This window comes from Apteryx rowi, unplaced genomic scaffold (assembly GCF_003343035.1).
Source record: "Apteryx rowi isolate R43461 unplaced genomic scaffold, aptRow1 scaffold_132, whole genome shotgun sequence".
NCBI lineage: Eukaryota > Metazoa > Chordata > Aves > Apterygiformes > Apterygidae > Apteryx > Apteryx rowi.
In genome coordinates, this window is record NW_020447553.1 from 824,409 (window position 1) to 843,435 (window position 19,027).

The following is a 19,027-nucleotide window of genomic DNA, read 5'->3' on the forward strand; positions in this document are numbered from 1 at the left end:
CCAAAAAAGTTGACTATCTCTAGGAACTTCTCTCTCTTTTTTATTTTTTTCCTTACGAAAACCTTGGAGATAGTTGCAAGGCCAAGTCTAATGAATGGCTGCGTTGTTTGTACCACCTCGGACGCCGCTGGGCACAGCGGAGCCGTAAACGTGACGCTAAGCCGCTTTTTTTCRGGGATGCGGAGCTGCCCCTGGAGGGTCGGCGGTGCCGGGCGATTTTTCCGCCGCCTAACGCCGTGCCGACCTTTCTGCCCGGGATCGGCTCACGAAGAAGAGGCGTTATTTGGAGTCGGCGCCCGGGTCGGGCTCGTTAGGAGCAAGCCGTGCCAGGAATCGGCCCCGGAGCGAGGCCGGCTGAGCGTAGCCACCTGCGTGTTGTGGTTCCGCAAGGCACCCGGAGCGCGTGGGTGTTGGGTATTGCCGCGGTCACGTGTGGTCTTGTGAAATGGTTTGGGCTGAGCGAGGGCAGGTAATGACGGGGCGAGGAGCCCTGGCGGTGCCCCGCTCCGGCCCGCGACCGGCGTGCGGCGGGAGCGGCCGCCTCGCTCCGACCTCGGGCTCAGGCTCGGGCTCCTGCCCCGGCTCTGCCGCGGGTTCGGACAAGTCGCTCGAGCTCCCCGGCGTTTTGGTGTTACCCATCTGTAAAATGGGAGCAATGTGTTGCGACTTGGTCGTGCCGGTGAAGGCCCTTTCCCGGGGTGGGGGGGCCGCGCTCCCAGGGGGCTCCGTGTGGATGCACCCGCTTGGGATCCTGCAGGACCCGGAGGAACAGGAAGGTCAGACGGCGCTAAGCGATGCCCGGCCGCCGAAACCACCCGCGGTGCCTCCCGGAGCATCCCGGCGGCCGCCTCTGCAGCCCCTGGCCCAGCGCGGCCGACGAGGGGCCGGGAGAGCCGGCGAGCCGGAGCTCGAGCGTTGGGTGTGTCATGAGAGCGCCCGGTCTCAGCCGGCCGAGGCCGACGCGGCGCTGGTCCGTGGCCATCCTCTTCGGAGCCAGAGGCGACGAAGGTGACTCCAGCGCGCATCTGCAGCGAGATGGCTCCAGCCCTTTAATAATAGCTGGAAAAGTTTGCTCGCAGGTGGCTCCGGGGTTGTAAGTGAGATGCGAGCGACGGAGGAGGCTGGATTATCCCCTTCCCCCTCGCCTCCAGGAGAATCGATACAAAGCCGGAGCATGTGTTGGCAGAGCTCCCCTCGTCTTGGCGGGGGGGACGGGGACGGGGCGGCATAGCTGGATCTAATTTTAGGAGCTGGGCAGAGCTGAGCAGGAAGCGATCGGCAGCAGGAACGTCTCGCGCCCGCCATCCGCAACCGAGATTTATAGGGAGCGCTGGGAAGCGGCACCCCGGATCCGCCACGGGACGGGTGCCAGCCAGGAGTGGGGCCTCTTGAGGGAGCCCCATGGGTGAAACACCCACGCCGCCGCCCCGGCCTCGGGAACGCCATCCCGCTCCGACGGCGGCACCCTGTGTTCCCGGCCGGGGYGCTCCGCAGGGACCTGGGCCGGCCCGTTGCCGTTCCGTGCCTCGGTTTCCCCGCCGGCGAAGCGGCGCCGCGGCGGCCTTCGCCCCGCTTTGGGATCCTCGCCCGGGAGCGCCAGGCCTCGTTATTTCCCCGCGACTGTCTCCTCCTCGCTCCTCGTAAAATTGGATCCAGCTGTTCACAATAGCCACTAACTTCTCTCCGGAAGATGTTCAAAGTTGAGAGAGCCGGAGCGGCGCRGCGCGCGCGCGGGTGGAGGATGGGCCGCCGCTCTCGTGCCAGCTCGCGCGCGCCCGGCAGCCCGCGCCCGGCTTTTCCGGGCTCGGGCGCCTCGTAGTTCGGAAAAAGCCCGCGCGCACGCATGCGTGCACCCCCTGCCCCGGCGAGCATCCCGAATTCCCACCGCCGGGCGACGGACCCTGTGCACGGCCCCGTTTGCTCCGTGCCCCTCGGCTTGCCGGAGCGGCCCCAGGCAGCGGGCGGCATCCCGGAGCGCACAGAGGGCTCCGGCTCCGGCGGCCGCGTGCGCGTGGGCTGAGCCGAGGCGGGAGCGAGCCCAAACCATGCTCCCAGGAGCCTCGACGGCTCCCTCTGCCTCCTGGCCGAATCCGACTTGTCGCCTCCCGCTTTGCAAGGCGCTCGGGGGCTTCCCGGAGGGATGGGGCCGCGCTGAGCTCGGGCTGGGCGCGAGGGCCGGGGGCACCCGCCGAGAGGCTCGTTCCGGCGATCCCGGAGGTTTTGCCCCTCGGGCGCGCGCGGGGAGGGAGCGGCGGCGGCGGCGGCGGCCCCGGTGCAAAGAGCCTGCAGCGGGCGCAGCTGCTCCCGCGCAGCGTTGGGTTTCGCGGGGGTGGAGGCAGCCGGGGCCGGGTGCGGAACGCGCCGCAGCCTTCCTCCTCCTCCTCCTCCTCCTCCTCCTTCCCCCCCAGGGAGAAACGCGGGATACGTGCCCGCGCGCGCGCCGGGTCTTCCCTGACCCCTGGGAATCGGGGCGCTTCGGCTTCCCTTTGGAGCGATCCTGGCGCGTCCCAGTTTTGGCGCGGGCGCGAGGCGCCTCGGGGCACCCRCGGGTCCCCAGTGGGTGCCATCCCGCGCGGCGTCGCAGGTCCCGGCAGGCGACTCCGGCTCTGTTGTTTCCAGCCGGCTCATTTCATAATCCGGAGAGCAATTAAGGCTGGAAAAGCTTTCCGCTCGCGCGTCGCGCGGTGCCATGCCTCGTCGCGGCTGGGCGGGGCGGGAGGGAGCGAAGTCGGGTCGGGGCGTCCGTCCGTCCATCCGTGCTCTCCGCTGCGGTCGTGGGGCAAGAGGCTGGAGCAGGAGAGTCCCGGTCCTTCCCCTTGTGCCTGGCTGGCACTGGAGGGAGAGGAGGGCATCGCGCGCTTCGCTTGCCGGGGTCGACGCGCCGCAGGGTGCCAGTGTCTCCCCGCTCTCCGGCCGCTCGTGCCGGGGGATTTGCTCGAGCCCCTTCCCTTCTCCGCACCCCCGATATTTTTCCCTGCGTGTACGAGGCCAAATCRTGCCCCCGGCGGAGGCAGCAGCCCCGCTCCGGCCTCCGAGCATCCCTCGGCTCAGGGCCAGYGGTGCTGCTGGGTCCGGAGGCAGGGGACGCTGGGGGCTGCTTCCGGAGGGGCYGTGGGCACCCGGAGGCCGGGACCCAGCGCCCGGCGGTGGGGGGGATGTGCCGGGGCCGGCGGGCACCCCGTGCCCTCAGTGGGCATCCCGCGCCCTCGGCAGCGCCGGCCGGCAGCGCCGCGGACCCCGGTGGGATGCTGCCACGTGGCCTCCTGYGGTTTCCCCGCTCCGATTGCTTCCTGAGCTCCGCGCCAAGCCGGAAGGGACAGGAAGYGATAGAGGAAAGGAAATTAGTCAGGCTGTCCCACGGGGAGCGCGGGCCGGGCGCCTCGGTGCCCGTTTCGGGGCGGGCGGGAGGTGCCGCCGCGGGGCCCAGCCTCCCCGGGACGGAGGTGCGAAGCCGGGCCGGGAGGGAGCCGGGGTGGCCGAGCGGCGTTCCCGAGCCGGTGGATCCCATGCCGCCACCCAGGAGCCGTTTGGAGGGAGAGCGCTGCGGACCCGAGCCTCCTTCCGCCTTGCTCTCCGGCGACGCAGGGCTCTCCCGGAGCCGATCGCGGCGGGCCGGGCGGACGCTGGAGTTACCCCAGCGGGGCGCTCCGCTTCCCGAGGCACGGAGCGTGTCGGAGGCGGCCTCGGCGTGCCTCCACGTCGCTTCCTGCAGCCAGAGCCCCCAACCTGCCGGCGGGGCCACACGCTCCCTCGCCGAGCCCCGGCGCTCCGGGGTTTTCTCGTGCCGGCTGCCACCGCCTCCGCCGGACGCAGGTGCTCGGCAGCCGGACGCCCTCCCCGGCTGCTATAAATACCCCGGCACGGGGCTGCGCCGGCGGGAGCCCGGCTCCCCTTCCCGAGCATCCCCATCCCCGGGCGACGCCGGGGCCAAGGGCTGCTTCCCGGCCGGGATCGCCCCGGCGAGCGAGGGGGAGCTCAGCACCGGCCCGGGGCGGCGGAGCCGGCTGCGGAGGGGGCAGGATCGGGGCCGTGGCGGGGAGGTGCCGCCCGGGCCGCCAGCCGCTCCGGCTATTTTTTTTCTCCCGCCCGTGCGGGCGAGAGGCTCAGCGCCGCGCGGCGCCGTCGTGCCCGGGCTTGTCGGTGAACTTTTATCCTTTCGCCATGGGGTCCGGGTGGGGGAAGGAGGCCGGGAAGGCGGTTTGCGGCTGCCAATTTTTTTCCCCCCCCCACTTCTCACCCCTGGCTTTGCTGCGGGGCCGCTYGCCGCACYGGGGCGCGATGCTCCGTTTGCTCCCGGGGATGCCGCTCTGGCAAAGCCCGGAATGCGCGGGGCTGGGCTGGGCTGGGCTGGAGGGAACCCACCGGAGACCAAACACGCCGGACTCTGCCCTGCACCGTCCTCGCACCGTCCCCGGCACGATCCCGACCCGACGGCTATCGCGGCTCGTCCGCGCTTTGGGACCCTCGGGAGACCCCCGCTCGCAGGCGGCCCCGGCGGCTTCGTCGCGGCGAGAAGCCGGGCGGCAAGGGCGGCGGTGCCGTGTTTTCCGGCGCGGCCGGTCCCCTCCCTGCCCCGCTGGGGTCGGGCAGGCCGATACCTCCGAAGCCGGTCCGGCCCGGCTGGTTTCCTAATTGCTCRGGTCGGTCGGGGCTGTTTTGTAAGGGCTGGGTGGAGCGCTGCCTCGTGGCCCGCGCTTTACGTCAAAGCCAGGATTTGCCGCGCGCCGGCACCCTCCCTCCGGGAAGCGCGATTCCCGGGCCCGGCGAAAAGCAGGTTTAGGGAAGGAGGAGTTTCGTCCTCACACCTCGGCCGGGGCCGCGGCTTCGCCCTCCCTCGCCGCCTCGCTCRCGTTTCCCCCCCGCTGCCTCTCCGCAACGGCTCCGAGCCGGGATTTCCCTGCCGGAGGAGGAGGAGGAGGAGGAAGAGGGGGGAAGCGGGTGCCCCCGCCGTGCCAGCCTGCCCCCGTGCCGGCGGGGCGCCCGCTGCAGCCGCCCGCTTGCCCTCCCTCCCCTTCCCGTTTTGGGGAATCGCCCCGCTGTGCCGGCTGCCCCGCTGCTTCCCGCGCCGGGGGCTTGGGGTGCCGCACGGCCGGCCGGCTCCGAGCGGCCTCCATCCCTCCCCCCGGCTCGCTGGCTCGCTCCTACAATCCAGTTCTCCTTATTTGGCCACAGCGCTCTCCGAGAGGGGGGAGAGCCGGGACGGGAAGGGAAGGGAAGGGAAGGGAAGGGAAGGGAAGGGAAGGGAAGGGAAGGGAAGGGAAGGGAAGGGAAGGGGGGCCGGCGGGCAGGGACCGGAGAGGCTGACATCACGGGGCTCGGCGAGAGACGGAGGAGGGGGGGAAAGTTTCTTTTTTAAAAAAAAAAAAAAGAAAAGGCAGCCCAGCCTCGCGGCGCGCTCGAGCCAGCGGGTTGCTGCAGTTCCTTTAAAAGGAGATGTCTGCGCCGGAGACCTTTGTACACTCCCAGCCCGTCCGGGAAGCGTCTCGGCGAAGGGAGACACCTCTCCGCTCCCCACCGCCGGCAGCTGCCGCCAAACATGTTATTGCAAAACGCCGCTCGGGGAGCCGGGCGGGAAAGGGGGAGCGGAGCGGAGCGGGAGGATGGGGGAGCGGGTCCCCCCGGGAGAGCAGCCCCTCGGAGCATCGCTTCCCCGCAGAGAGGCGAGCGGGGCCGGCCGCTCCGGTGCCGGGGCTGCCGAAGCCCTTCGGACACCTGGTTCCCATTAAGGCGAACTGGACGGGAGCCGCCGCACTCTCCTCGGCGCTCCCCTTCCCCTTCGCCTGCCGTTTGCCAGGCGCGGGGCCGGCTCGCCGGGCAGCTCCGGAGGCGCCGGCGTGGGCTCGGGGGCCGGGGCTGGGGCTAGCCGGTGCCCCAAGGCCACTGGGCATCGTGTCCCCCGTGCCCGAGCAAAGCCGGGGCTGGCCTCCGACGGCGGAGATGGTGTCCAGACTGGGTCATATCCTACCCAAATCCGGCCATATCCTACCTAAATCTGGCCGTATCCTACCCAAATCTGGGCTGGGCTGTATGTATCCTACCCAAATCTGGCCATATTCTACCCAAATCTGGGCTGGGCTGTATGTATCCTACCCAAATCTGGCCATATTCTACCCAAATCTGGCCGTATCCTACCCAAATCTGGGCTGGGCTGTATCCTGCCCCAGTTTTCCTCGGGATGGGCTGTTCACCCCGGACGGCAGGTCACTCGGAGGCTTGGCCCAGCCGGTTTTGGGGCGGAAAAGCATGGTTAGGTGCCCGAGGAAGGCTCGTTGGCATCTCTTAGGCGGACGCAACTCCCGGGCGCGAGCGGGGACGCCGGGGCGCCCGGAGCTGCGGATGCACCGTGCGGGACCGCATCCCGCCGGCTCCGGCAGCGGATCTGACGGGTGCCCCCCTCTCTGTGCCGGCAGGTTGTCGCGTGTCGGTCGGGGGCTCGGGGTCGGAGCCCAGAGCAGCCAGCACCATAGCGTCCAACAGCTGGAACGCCAGCGGCAGCCCCGGGGAGGGGCGGGAAGATGGCCAGGACGGCATGGACAAGAGTCTGGACAATGACGCCGAGGGCGTGTGGAGCCCCGACATCGAGCAGAGCTTCCAGGAGGCGCTGGCGATCTACCCGCCCTGYGGCCGCCGGAAAATCATCCTCTCGGATGAGGGCAAGATGTACGGTGAGTGCCGGCGGCGGGGAGGGGGGGGGRCGGGCACCGCGGCGCGGGAGCTTCCTCCCGCTCGTCGCTCTCGGCGGAGGCGAGCGGGACGGCGGAGGCGCCCCCGAGCCGGAGCGAGCCCCTGGCATGTCCACGGCGCCGGAGCGAGCCCCCGGCACATCCGCGGTGCCGGAGCAAGCCCGTCGCCCGCGCGCCCCACACTGCTGCTGCCGTCCGCTCCCGCTGCCCCCAGCTCCCGCCGCGCCGCTCGCACTCCCTCCCTCTCTCCCTCCCTCCCTCCCTCTCCGGCCCTGCCGGACCGACTGGTTTGGCGAAGCCGTCGGGCAGGGAGCGGGAGCGGGAGCGCGGGGGCCCAACGCCCGGGCTTGGGCGTGAAAGCGGCTGCGTCTGGCCTCCGCGCGCGGGTCGTAAACAAAACGCTTCCTCCTGCTCCCTGGGCTCCTCCGGCCCGCTCCCGATTCGCGTTTCCAAACCGCGCTGGCAGCGACCTCCCGGGAAGCGCCCGCCGGAGGAGGGAAAGGGCCCGGCAAAAGCCGCTCCCACCCGCGCCGTCCCGCGCGCCGAATCCCGGCAGAGATTGCGGAGGCTTTGGCAGCTTTGCAAGCGCCTCCCTGGTCTGCGAAGGAGCCCGGCCCAAGGAGCGTGAAATGAGTTTGCGAGGACTCAGCCTAGTTTCTAGCAGTCTGTTTTCCCCAGACTCCTCCGTTTTCCCCAAACTCCTGCTGTGCGGCCCCGGGGTGATGCACAAGGCGGATGGCTCGGCCGCGCGGTGGCTTCGGCCTCGGCCCCGTCCTGCGGGGAAGGTGACGTCCGGCCCCCTCCTGCCCGCTGTGCCGCCGGCACGCGGCTCCTGCTGGAAACGCCGGATGGGCAGCACCGGGGGTGCCAGGAGTGGGGACACCGAGGCGGCGGGAGCCGTCTGTCCCATCACATCCCTGCTAGTGCCGGGTGCCGGCGGGACCCTGCTCCCGTGGCGTCCCACCCCGGCGCCCTCGGAGGTGACCGCGGGAAGGTGAAGGCTGGCCGAGAGGGAGCCGCCCCGGGAGCCGGCCTCCATCCCCAGCATCCGCAGTCCTCCCACCGGGGATGGCGCTGCCACCGGCGAGGGGCTCATCGGGGACATTTTGGGGGGACGTGCCAGCGGCGTGTCCCGCCGGGGCTGTGCTGTCGGCTCCCCGTGGGATCCGTGCCTCCCGGGGCTCGCTCCGGGCGCAGGTGCCGTGGGCGACGCTCCGGGCGCTCCCGGTGCCACCCCGCTTGCCGGGGCCCCCCGACCCGGGRCTGGCAGCCGAGGGAAGCGCAGGGCTTCCCAAGCGGGCGCATTTTTCGGATTTCTCCAGGAATAGCTGAAGTGCCGCTGGGAGCCTGGCCTCCGCTCAGCACACCCCGGCGCGCAGACCGGTTTTTCCAGCCTTTCGGAGACATCTGGCAGCCGCTTAAAGAGACAGCGGCCCCCGTCGCCTTTCATCTCCCAGCAGCCCTCCGCGGCTCCCAAACGCCGCTCCGGCTCCTTCCCGGCCTCCCTGCCGCGGGAAGCGGGGCTGCGGGGCGGCGCGGGGCCGCGGGCGGTTCGACGGCGCCTCTCGGCGGGGGGAAAAGCAGCCTCCGAAGCCGGCGCCGCCGCCGCACCGCCGTCCCCACCGCGGCGACTGACCCTTTGCCGCTTTGCAAGGGTCGTGCTGGCTGGGGGCCCTGCGAGGGCCCGGTTATTCCTTGGGGGGGGGGGGTTTTTTTTTGGRGGRGGAGGGGGCTGGCGGTGGCACCTGAAGCTCTGGCGGTGCGAGGTGCGCAGCATCCCGCGAGAAAAAAATAACGCCCCGGCATCCCGCGAGGAAAAAAAGCGCCCCGTGCACGAGCTGGCCGTGCAAACGCGGGGCGCCAGCTGCAAAATTGGCTTCGAGGCGGGGACGGAGGTGGGGACGGGGCGCCGGGGCGGGTGGCGGCGGGGTGGCGGGACGGGCGCCCCCCGCGCCCCGGCAGCAGGTGGACGCCGGGGCCGCGCTCGCTCGCTCCTTGGCCGCCGGCTCGTCCCGCTGGGTTATTTTTAACGGGAGCCGTCCAACTGGTTCACGTGGTGGTGTCAGGGGAGAGGAATTTGGGGAATGTGGTAATTTGGAGGAGGCCGTGCCCTCGCCGAGGAGGTGGCACGGCCCCCGGTGAATCACCGGCCGGGCCGGGGGCCGGAGCCGGTGGCGGCTCTGCCCCGGGAGCGCGGGGCCGGAGGGGGCAGGTGGGGCGCGAGGGAGACGGGTGCAGATCTGCTCCTGGTYGTGCAGCACATCCCAGCTGGATCCAATAGCCCTCGAGACCCCCCGGAAACCTCCCAGGGTGTCCCTGCGAGGCCGCCGCGGTGCAAGCTGGCACGGGCCGGGAGTGGGGCTGGAGCCGCGGGAAAGAGGGGCTGGATGTGCCGGGAACCGTTTGCCGGATCCAAGGCGCCCGGCGGCTGGCGAGCCGTTTGTGCCGGAGAGGTGGCCACGCCGGGCTAGCGGAGCCATTCCCAACGCTCCGGTGGGTCTGGCCGGGGGGGGGGGGCCAGGCTTCGCCCCGGGGTGCCGCAAGAGGGGCCACCCGCTCCCGGCCGGCACGGGGACCCCGGAGCGCCGCCGGCCCCGCGCGGCACCTGGCCCTGTCCGTTCCCGCGCCGCGAGCAGGGCCGCAGGGGGGGGGCAGCCGGGCGGCGAGGGGCCCCTCCGCCGCGTCCCCCCCCCCACCTCCACCCCAACCTGGAGTGCCCAGTTGCTCCGGGGCCGGGCGGGGGCCGGCCGGGGGGGGGGTTATTTTTTCAGTTTTTTTTTTTTTTTTCCCCGAGCCGAAACCCGCTCCAAGGGCATTTCGACAAGTTCCAACCGCGACCATCTGGTCCATTAAAATAAATCTGGCGTGCCTGGCCGCCCCCGTGCGCGGGGGGCGAGGCGGCGGGGGGACGGGCCGGGGGCCAGCAGAAGAAAGCTCCCAGCTGCTCTGACGTTTGAACGTAGATTGGCCACAGCTGGCCCGTAAAATGTGGCGCAAAAGCGCTGCTGCTTCGAATTAGGGCCCAGGACGTTAGGAAATACTGGTGGAAAGGCCAGCACGGCTGCGAACGCTAGCGGGGGGCCGGGGGGGGACCCGAACCCCGGCTCGGACCCCGTGGGAAGCGCTGCGGGGAGCGGGGCGATTCATTTTTTTCCCCGCTGCAAGCCTCCGTCCTGGCCGGGGTGGCATTTGGGGGGGGTCTCCGGTCGCTGGTGTTTGGGGACACCCCCCGGCCCCTCCGTGGGGGTGACGGGGGGGGGGGCCTTGGCTGCCTGCCCCCCTCCCAGCACCCCGTTACTGCCCCCCGGGGCCGGCAGCCCCCATGGGGTAGCAGCCGCCAGGTGGGACCTGCTGCCACCGCGTTGTCCCCTCTGGCCACCGYGTTGTCCCCTCTGGCCGGACAGCTGTCAAGGCAGCGCCATCTCCCGGCAGAGCCGGCCTCGTTGGGGACCGGCCTCGTTAGGGACCAGCTTCGTTAGGGACCGGCATCAGCATCCTCGGCCGGGGCTGCTCCTGCTCCTCGTCCCGGGTGGTGGCGTTGACGTTGGCTCCGTCTCTCGCGCAGGTCGCAACGAATTGATAGCCAGGTACATCAAGCTGCGGACGGGGAAAACCCGGACGAGAAAGCAGGTAAGGACCTCGCTCTGCCTTTCCCGTCTCCGGGGGGGAGCCGGCTTTCGGGAGGGGGGCAGCAGGTAAGCCGGCGTCGGGGTCGGTGGGCGGCGTGTTTTCCTGGCCGTCCTCGCTCGTGCCGTCCTGCCGGAGGCGCCGCGGCGAGGGCCGGCGGTGAGGACCGCTCTTCCTCCCGGCTTCATCCTTGCCCGCCCGCCCTGCGCAAGGATCGTACCCCGGGAGCTGCTTCCGTCTGGCGCGATCACCCTCAAAACGGTGTTTGGCCCCAGCCCGGCCTGGGAATGCCTGGAACGCCGGGCGGCATCCCGCGGCGTCGGAAAGATGCTCTCCCGTGGGAGCAGCTCCTGCTTGGCCCGGCGGCGCGGCTGGATGCAAGGATCGGGGTCGTCCTCTTTGCGCTCCGAGGCCTCGGCTCGTGGAGCAGCCGTAGCTTGAGCAGCCTTGCGTTTTACCAAGCTCCCTCTGGAGTATCCAGGCCTAAACTAAGCGGTTTCGTCCTCAGCCTGAGCCCGGGATGTTTTTTCTCTTTCTCCGTAACGGAGCCGGAGTCCCAGCTCCGCTGCTTGAAATCTCCGTCTGAGCGGTGTACGTGTGTGCGCGCATCTCTCTTTGCTTCTCCGCCTGGATCGAGAGACCTTTCCCACCTCTGCTCCTTACCGGGCYGGGACAGGGAGAGCGGCTTGATGCCCCGCACGCCGTGGGGAAGGCGCTCCCAAAAATCCCTGGGCCAAAACCAAGCCGTCCCCGTCGCAGCCGGAGGACAGGCCGCGGGTCGCGGGGAGCAAGGGGTGAATCCAGAGCCCCTGCTCCGATCCTGCCAGGCCGCCCGGGTTTGGGAGCCTGGGATTGAGGGCAACGCGGGCAGGGATGCCGGCAACGCTAGGAGCGCCCGGCGGCGGTTCCCGCTGTTGTCCGGCATCATCAGGGTCGCATCCATCCCGGCCGTGCGCCCTCGCTGCGTCCTCGGGCCGGAGACCGAACCAGGATGGGAGCAATCCCCCGCAGCCCTCGACATGCCATGCCTGTTTATAATGCGTCCAGTGGCTCTTCCATCCTCTCCGCGTTGTCCYTGCTTGGGAAAAGTGCCCAGCCGGCCGGATCCGTGATACATGTCCTAGCAGACCCAGGCCTTTCCCAAAAGGATGYTGCRGGGCTGCTGCATCTYRYTYGCYGTCCCCRCGGCGGGGCGGATGGCTTTGGGAGYGATGTGTCGGCTCCCAGCTTCCTCGAACCCCTGGGAYTGGGGTACCYGCATCCCTCCGGGCAYRGGGAGGAGAAAATCCTTCCAGGATATTGCAGAAAGAGGGATCGAAGAGGCATTTCGGAGAGGCCAAGAGATGGGCTCAACCCATGGTCTTTGCACCGGATCAGTGCTGAGCAGGGCTTTAATTCTGCCTAAAAGCTCTGCCTGGACCCCCGGCGAACCTCTGGCAGGGGCAGAGCTGGGCCAAAGCGATGCTCAAAGGGAGCAGACGGACTCGGCTGCCTCCCTGTGCGCGGTTGTGCCGTGCTGTGCCGTGCTGTCCCGGTGCGGGAGCTCGCAGAAAAGGGCCCCGCGTCCCCGCGGGCGCAGGGTCCCTCGGGGCGCCCGGTGCCTCGAGGCAGGGACCCCAGGGAGCACTGTGGGTTTCTCGGCTGCCTGGAAATCAGCCGCTTTTTATATGGACCCTGTTGTTTTAGGGGCCTAGAGAAGAAAATCTCCRCTTGCCTTTCCCACCTCTTAATCCTGCAAAATTAGTAAGAGCCTTGGGGCAGCTGGCTGGTGCCTCCTGTATCTTCCTTGGCACCAGCCGTCCCGCCGCAACRGCGGGGCCGGAGCAGACGCAGGGTGCTGGGGTAACCCCCGGGGCACCCAAAAAGAGCCAGGCTGTATCCGCGGAGCCGGCTGTTGGAGGGGAACAGCCCGTGCCCTCGCGCGGGAAGGGGCAGCCGTCCTTCCCGAAGCCCCGAACGACGCTGAACGCGGAGCCGCCGACTTGCAGAGGCTTCGCCCAGAGAAGCGCGCGCGCGTCGCAGGGCGCCCGCCCGCAGCCGGCGCCATGCCGCGACGCCGGTTCCCGCTCGCCCGCCACGCGTCAGGCCGCGACGTTCCCCCGCTTTCTCTCCCTCTAGCTCCGCCGGCGGGGCGGCCCCGAGCTGCAGCACCGTCGGCGTTTCCAGGAGCATCGGCCGGTCCCGGAGGCCCTGCCGGCCCCGCGCGCCCCCCGCGCCGCGCGCTCTCGGGGCGGTGCAGGAACATGTCTTCATTCTCTCTGTGTTTTCCTTTTTGGGTGGCTTGGCGGGCTCTAGGTGTCCAGCCACATACAGGTTCTAGCTCGGAAGAAGGTGCGGGAGTACCAGGTTGGCATCAAGGTACGTTGGAGCCCCTGCCCATGCGGTCGTGGCGGTGTTTGGATGAGCATGGGCAGCCCCCTCTCCTTCCTCTCTTTTCCTCTGGTTGACGGCTCTGCTGTTTTCCCTCTCCTTCTGCTTTTCTCTCTGCAGGTCTCTAGCCACTTGCAGGTTCTAGCCCGACGGAAATCTCGCGAGATTCAGTCCAAGCTGAAGGTACGCGCGCCCCCCCCAGCTTCCTCGCCGCTCGCCCCGCTCCCGCCTGGGCCGCGCTGACGACTAACGCACTCAGCTCTGTGGTGTGCCGCTTTCTCGCCTTTTGATGTCTTTTCTTCCGCCCTCCCTTTGCTCCTGGAACCAGATGTTTTCTAGCGGCGTCTTTGCGGGGAGGCACCGGGGCGCCTGGAGGCAAAGGCGGCRGGATGCTCCGGCGGGCAAAGCCGGCCGGGGAAAGCCGGCAGCCCTCTTCCCTCTGCGCCGGGACGGCCCTGCGCCGTCCTCGGCCTGCCGGATCCCCTCCTTTCGCCCGGATGGGGGCTCAGCCCTATTAAAACGGGGGTTTAAGCCCTCCCTGCCGCGACCCGCGTGCCGTACGAGGGATTCCCGCTCCCTTGGGGCTGCCGGGATTTCTCCCAGGAGGTGGAAGGAGCAGCCCTGGGTTCAGCCCGCTCCCGAGCGAGGAGCCCGGGTAGCACCGGGCGCGAAGGGGCCGGCACGGCCCCCGCCAAAGCCGGGGTGGCCGCGAGCCCAGGTGCCGCCGGCCGGGACCTGGTGCCCGGCCCTGCTCGCCCCTCGAGCCGGGGGTCCCGGGGGGCAGATGCTCGGTGCCGGGCTGCAGCACGGCGGAGGCCGGGCGGAATGCCGGGCGCCATCCTGGGACAGGCCGCGGTTCCAGGGGCCAAGGGAGCCGAGCGAGGAAAAACTGGAGCGTCCTCTCTTCTCTGGTTGGCTTCTCTTGCTGTCCTTCCCTCTTTTAACTGGAGATCGACTAACCTTTCCGTAACCGCTTTCCACCGTTCCCGGTTTTGTTTTGGGGGGGGGGGGGGGGTGGGGACAGCGGGAGGGTGCGGGCAGGTTTGGAGACGCCTCCGAAGGACCGAACCCCTCCGCGTCCCGTGGGCCATGTCGGAGCCGGGCTGGGCGGCTGCAATGCTCCCGACTCGATCCCAGCACCRTTAACCGGGAGCATCTCCTAGGTTGCTTCCAGACGGGACCTGCTTCCCTTCGCCCGGCAGAGGATTTGGGAGCCCTAAAAGCTTTTTAGCCCCCTCCGTTCCCTGCGGCCRCAAAGCCGCCTCTCCCAGCGCTTTTTGGGCGAGGCTCGGTCGGTCCCGGAGGCTTGGCAGCTCCCGGCGGGCAGGGATGCCGGTGCCGGCGCCACGCGTGACCGGGGCGCCAGGAGGGGCCGTTCCTCCGCCGGGCGGATTTGCTAGGAGAAGCCAGGAGAGGGCACCCGAAACTCTTATCGTCTGGGCTCGTACGGCTGCGAAACCCGTCGCCACCCGGACGAGGGGCAGCCAGGGCGACCGGGCCCGGGAAGGGCTTTTCGCACCGGGCACGACTAAGGGCTGCAGCTTGTTGCCGCAGGATATTGGGGAAGCCAAAGCCACCGACGAGCCCCGAAAGGGACAGGGCAGGTTGAGATTGAGGGGGACGAAGGCCAGCGATGGCTATTTTGGTGCTGTTCCCAGCCCAGGACGTCCCGCAGCCGCTGCCGGCGGGAAGCCGGAGGGGAGAGATGGCTCCGAGCAGCGTGGCCTGGACGTAAAATATCATTTCACACCCGTTTTTGGAGGCAAATCCCGGCGTGGAGAGCCCCGTGCTCTCACCCGGCGCAGCGCTGCTTCCCCTAGGGGACTGAAACTCCCTTGCGGGAGCGTTTCTTCTTTTTTTTTAGATGCGGTCACGTGCCGCCGAGTTTAGTCCTCCCCGGCGTGTGCCTGCTTGCAGAGCTCTGGTACTCCCCGCCCTGCCAGCAAATGCTATTGATCTTTAAAATACACAGTGCTGCTGTGCCCCGGGCCAAAATAAATGAACCGATGGATCCTCGAGGTTCCTAAGAGGGAAGACAAGGGGTGCGGGGCTGGTGTCGGCACGCACGAGTGCATGGGGCAGCTGGAGGAGCGCCCCTGCCCCGGGCAAGACCTCAGTGCCCCGGTGGCCCTGGTGAGATGAGCTCCATGGCGGAAGCAAAAAGAAAAAGAAAAAGAAATATATATATATATATTTTTGAGTCCCATCTCTCATATAAATGCATAGGCAGCTTAGGAGGGGTTTTGTGCCCAGGCGCTGCCTTCGGGTGCCTATAGGGGAGTTTGTGCAAATATCCCGCGGCAGCCGGGACGTGCCGCAGGGGATGCACGGCCCCTTCCCCGGCTCCCGGCACGGCAGGAGCCCCTCCGACCCTTCGTTTCTACCTCCCCGCTGGGAATTTTTGAGGGCCTGCTGAGTGGGAAAGGTTTTAAAGGCTATGAAAAAGGCAGCGAAGAGGCTCGGGTCGCTCCGCGTGTGCACCCGAGCCCGGCGGCCCCCTCAAGGAGCTGGGGCTGTTTCCTTAGCGAGCGTCCCCCCGCCCCGGGACATGGTCCCCTTTTGCCCCCCGGGTGCTTCGGCACGTGGCCACGCACGCGGGGCATTTCGCCCACCGGCGCCGGCTCTGCCCCATCCCTGGGTGCTCCCCGGCGGCACTGCTGGTCCACGATGCCGGTCCACGATGCTGGTCCATGATGCCGGCCCCTTTGCCAGGTTTCCCCCCGCCGCCCCGGGGCTCTGCTCCGGGCTGCCGGCGCGAGGATGCACGAAGCAGCCAGGTCGAGAGGGGCTTCGTTCCCCAAATCGGGCTCCGGYGAGAGGTCGGCGCGCGCGTGGCTGGGGGGCGGTTGCGGACGCCGCTGCTCCCGCGATGCTCTAACCGTTTCCTTTCCTCTCTTTTGCATACAGGCCATGAACTTGGTAAGTTGGCTTTGTGTTTGCAACTCCCTTATTTCCCCCGTCRCCTCTCGCCCCCTTCCCGCAGAGGCGCCGACCCCCTGCGTGTCCGGCGGTGGGTCCGGTCCGGAGCAGGGCCCGTCTTTCCGACGGGGCACGAGGCTTCACACCTGACAGCTTGTGCCCAGCGAGACTGACGGGTTGATGGGGGGGTGTTTTCGGGGTCCGCTTGCCCACCCCGGTCCCTTTGCTGGGCTGCGCCACTCAGATCGAGGGGGTGTCAGTGTGTGTCCGTCAGTCCGGCCGGCTCCGCGTGTAACCTCCGTGTCTCCCCTCTCTTCTCCCCGCTTAGGACCAGGTCTCCAAGGATAAGGCTCTGCAGAGCATGGCTTCCATGTCCTCCGCTCAGATCGTCTCGGCCAGCGTCCTGCAGAACAAGCTCAGTCCCCCTCCTCCTCTTCCTCAGGCTGTCTTCTCTGCTGCCCCCAGGGTGAGAGCTCCGGGCCCCCCCGCCCGGGGGGGGACACCCAGGGTGGGGGGCTCAAATCACCACTGGGGAGGGGGGGACCAGGGGTGGTCTGCCAGCTCCGGGGCTGTGGAAGTGGCACCAGGGCAGCTGCGTTTCCTGGAGGAAGACGCAGGTGGGAGGAAGGGCTCGGGTCATGTTCCTTGCGCCGTGGCGCAACACAAGCTCCTGACTCTCTCCCCTGTGCTGTCTCCCCCAGTTTTGGAGTGGGCCGATCCCAGGACAGCCTGGACCCTCTCAGGAGTGAGTACCGAGACCCCTCCGTAGGCAGGGCTGCCCGGCCGCTGGCAGCACCTCGCCCTTGGGAAGGGCTGGAGGCACCAGCTCCTCGTCCGCCTAACGCCACCGCGCTCTGTTTTTCAGCATTAAACCGTTTGCACAACCAGCTTACCCCATCCAGCCACCCATGCCTCCGTCACTAGCCAGTAAGTGCTGTCCCATGCCGCCCTCCCACCCGGGTCCCCTTCCCACCCCTGCCGGGATAAAAGGCTGTGCTTAAACCCGGACAAGAGCCCTGCTTTGGAAGCTGGACCACTTCTCCCAGCAGGGAACTGTCCCAACTTACCCTGTCTACCGAGGAGCAGGGCCAGCACGTGCCATGTTTTGGCTACAAAACAGCCGCCCGTGGCAAAGTAGCTGTCCTGGGAGACGTGGGAGCGTAGGGTGGGAAATTACGGGAAGCTGAGCTTTCCTCTCGGCCCCGGCTCACGGCTGCTTCTCGTGCCGCTCCTGCAGGTTACGAGCCCTTGGCTCCGCTCCCACCAGCCGCCTCGGCCGTGCCCGTCTGGCAGGACCGCACCATCGCCTCCGCCAAGCTCCGGCTCCTCGAGTACTCCGCGTTCATGGAGGTGCCGCGGGACGCCGAAACGGTGAGAGTCCTGTCGTCATGCCCGGCCCCGCTCTGCTGCCTGCAGAGAGCTCATCTGGGCTGGGAGACGGGGCAAAGTCCGGCAGGTCCCCATCCCTGCCCTTGGTAGTGCTGAGCATCTAAAAGCAGAAGCGCCCGTAGGAGCCACGGGGTGACGGCAGGGCTGGAGAGATGCTGGAGGACACGTCGAGTCGCCTTGCTCTCCCGTGCGGCTGACCCATCTCTTCCCCCCCCCCCACCCCTTACAGTATAGCAAACACCTCTTCGTGCACATCGGCCAGACGAACCCGTCGTACAGCGATCCTCTGCTGGAGGCCGTAGACATCCGCCAGATCTATGACAAGTTCCCCGAGAAGAAAGGTGGCCTCAAGGAGCTCTACGAGCGAGGGCCCCAGAACTCCTTCTTCCTCGTCAAGTTTTGGGTAAGGTCCCTGCCCGGGCTCTTCCTCGAGCCACGGGTGTCAAACAGCCGTACCTTCCCCCGGGACACAGCTCGCTGCAGGCTGGGGCACCCCGCACGTGTCCCCAGCAGAAGCTTGGTGCACTCACATGTAATGGTGTCTTTCTCCCTCCTTTCCGGCACTCCAGGCGGATCTGAACAGCACTATCCAGGACGGGCCGGGGACTTTCTACGGTGTCAGCAGCCAGTACAGCAGTGCAGAGAATATGACCATCACGGTCTCCACCAAGGTGTGCTCCTTTGGGAAGCAGGTGGTGGAGAAAGTGGAGGTGAGTCCTTCTCCCCTGAGCATCATGGAAAGGTGGGAATCGGGTCTCCTGTGGGTCCCAGGGCAGCGTGGGAAGGATAAAGCCCCAGAATGGAGGTGTAGGACACCTGGGTACCTCGCCTAGGCTTGCACATGAGCCGCTGCATCATGTGGCTGTGAGTTATTGCCCAGGGTCCTGGGCAATGTGCCGTAGGTGACCCTGCTTGAGCGGGGGGGTTTGGACTAGATGATCTCCAGAGGTCATCCAACCTCAGCCGTTCTGTGATTTCTTCCCTGGGCCATGATATCCCCCTGAGTTGGAGTGGAGAGGGAGTCTCCAAGATGTCCTAGTTGGCTCCCACATATGTGAGCCCGTCTCCTGCAGTATTTCCACGCCAGGGCCATCCCGGCGGAGCGCGTCAGGCGTGCTGCGCCCGCGCCGCGCTGCCCTTGGCCATCGCCCGCTCCCGGGGCAGCTGCCTCACCACCTTGCTGTCCCTCGCAGACGGAGTACGCGCGGCTGGAGAACGGCCGGTTCGTCTACCGAATCCATCGGTCTCCCATGTGCGAGTACATGATCAACTTCATCCACAAACTCAAGCACCTCCCGGAGAAGTACATGATGAACAGCGTCCTGGAGAATTTCACCATCCTGCAGGTACCTCCTCTCCTTTCTCCTTCGCCGCCCTCTGCTCCCCCCCGTGGCAGTTAACGCAAACGAGGCCCGATTTCGAGGAACGGGCCATCTCCAACCTCGCATTTGGTGTGAGACATTGCAACAGAGGCACCTGGGATAGATGGAGGTCACCAAAGTAGGCGTAAAGCACTGGGAACCATCCCGAGGGTGCATTAAGAGCTTGGAGCACGCGCTTCGATCAGACCCGAGGTCCCCCCCCGGGACGTTTAGCGGTTGGCTGGCCATTTTAGGAAAGATAGCAAATTTTGATGGTGCAAATAGAACGACTGCGCCCGGGGCGATACAACCCCCCCCCCCCCTCGGCGTCGCCCCCTCCTAACCCGGCTCTGGCGCTCTCCCTCAGGTTGTTACGAACAGGGATACCCAGGAAACCTTGCTCTGCATAGCCTTCGTTTTCGAGGTCTCCACCAGCGAGCACGGCGCCCAGCACCACGTGTACAAGTTGGTCAAGGACTAGGGGCCCCCTGGGCCGGGCGGGGGGGCGCGAGGGGAGGGAGGGGACCGGGCCGAAAAGCCACCCGCGTGCGTTGCCTCATGAGAAGTCCTTTGAAGAGAGGAGGAGGAGGAGGAGGAGGAGGAAGAGGAGGAAGACAAACGACTAGCCAAAAAAGACTGACTTGCGATGACAGATGTTTTCTACTTAGGAACAGTTTC

The 19,027-nt window shown here is 67.9% G+C and overlaps 1 protein-coding gene across 3 annotated transcripts; it reads left to right on the forward strand.

Moving 5' to 3' along the window:
- Positions 1-6,514: 6,514 nt before the first annotated feature.
- Positions 6,515-18,830, forward strand: TEAD3 (TEA domain transcription factor 3). 3 transcript variants are annotated; one of them, XM_026056625.1, is made up of 13 exons: positions 6,515-6,665; positions 10,249-10,313; positions 12,606-12,668; positions 12,801-12,863; positions 15,588-15,599; positions 15,928-16,065; positions 16,301-16,344; positions 16,465-16,526; positions 16,837-16,970; positions 17,218-17,391; positions 17,558-17,698; positions 18,182-18,334; positions 18,717-18,830. In XM_026056625.1, the coding sequence occupies exons 1-13, from the start codon at positions 6,530-6,532 to the stop codon at positions 18,828-18,830; spliced, it is 1,299 nt and encodes a 432-aa protein (XP_025912410.1). In that variant the 5' UTR covers positions 6,515-6,529. The 3 variants fall into 3 exon arrangements, with proteins under 3 accessions (XP_025912410.1, XP_025912411.1, XP_025912409.1); XM_026056626.1 differs by lacking the exon at positions 12,801-12,863 and having other exon boundaries at positions 12,606-12,656; XM_026056624.1 differs by lacking the exons at positions 12,606-12,668; positions 15,588-15,599 and adding an exon at positions 14,819-14,830 and having other exon boundaries at positions 6,530-6,665.
- Positions 18,831-19,027: the final 197 nt, after the last annotated feature.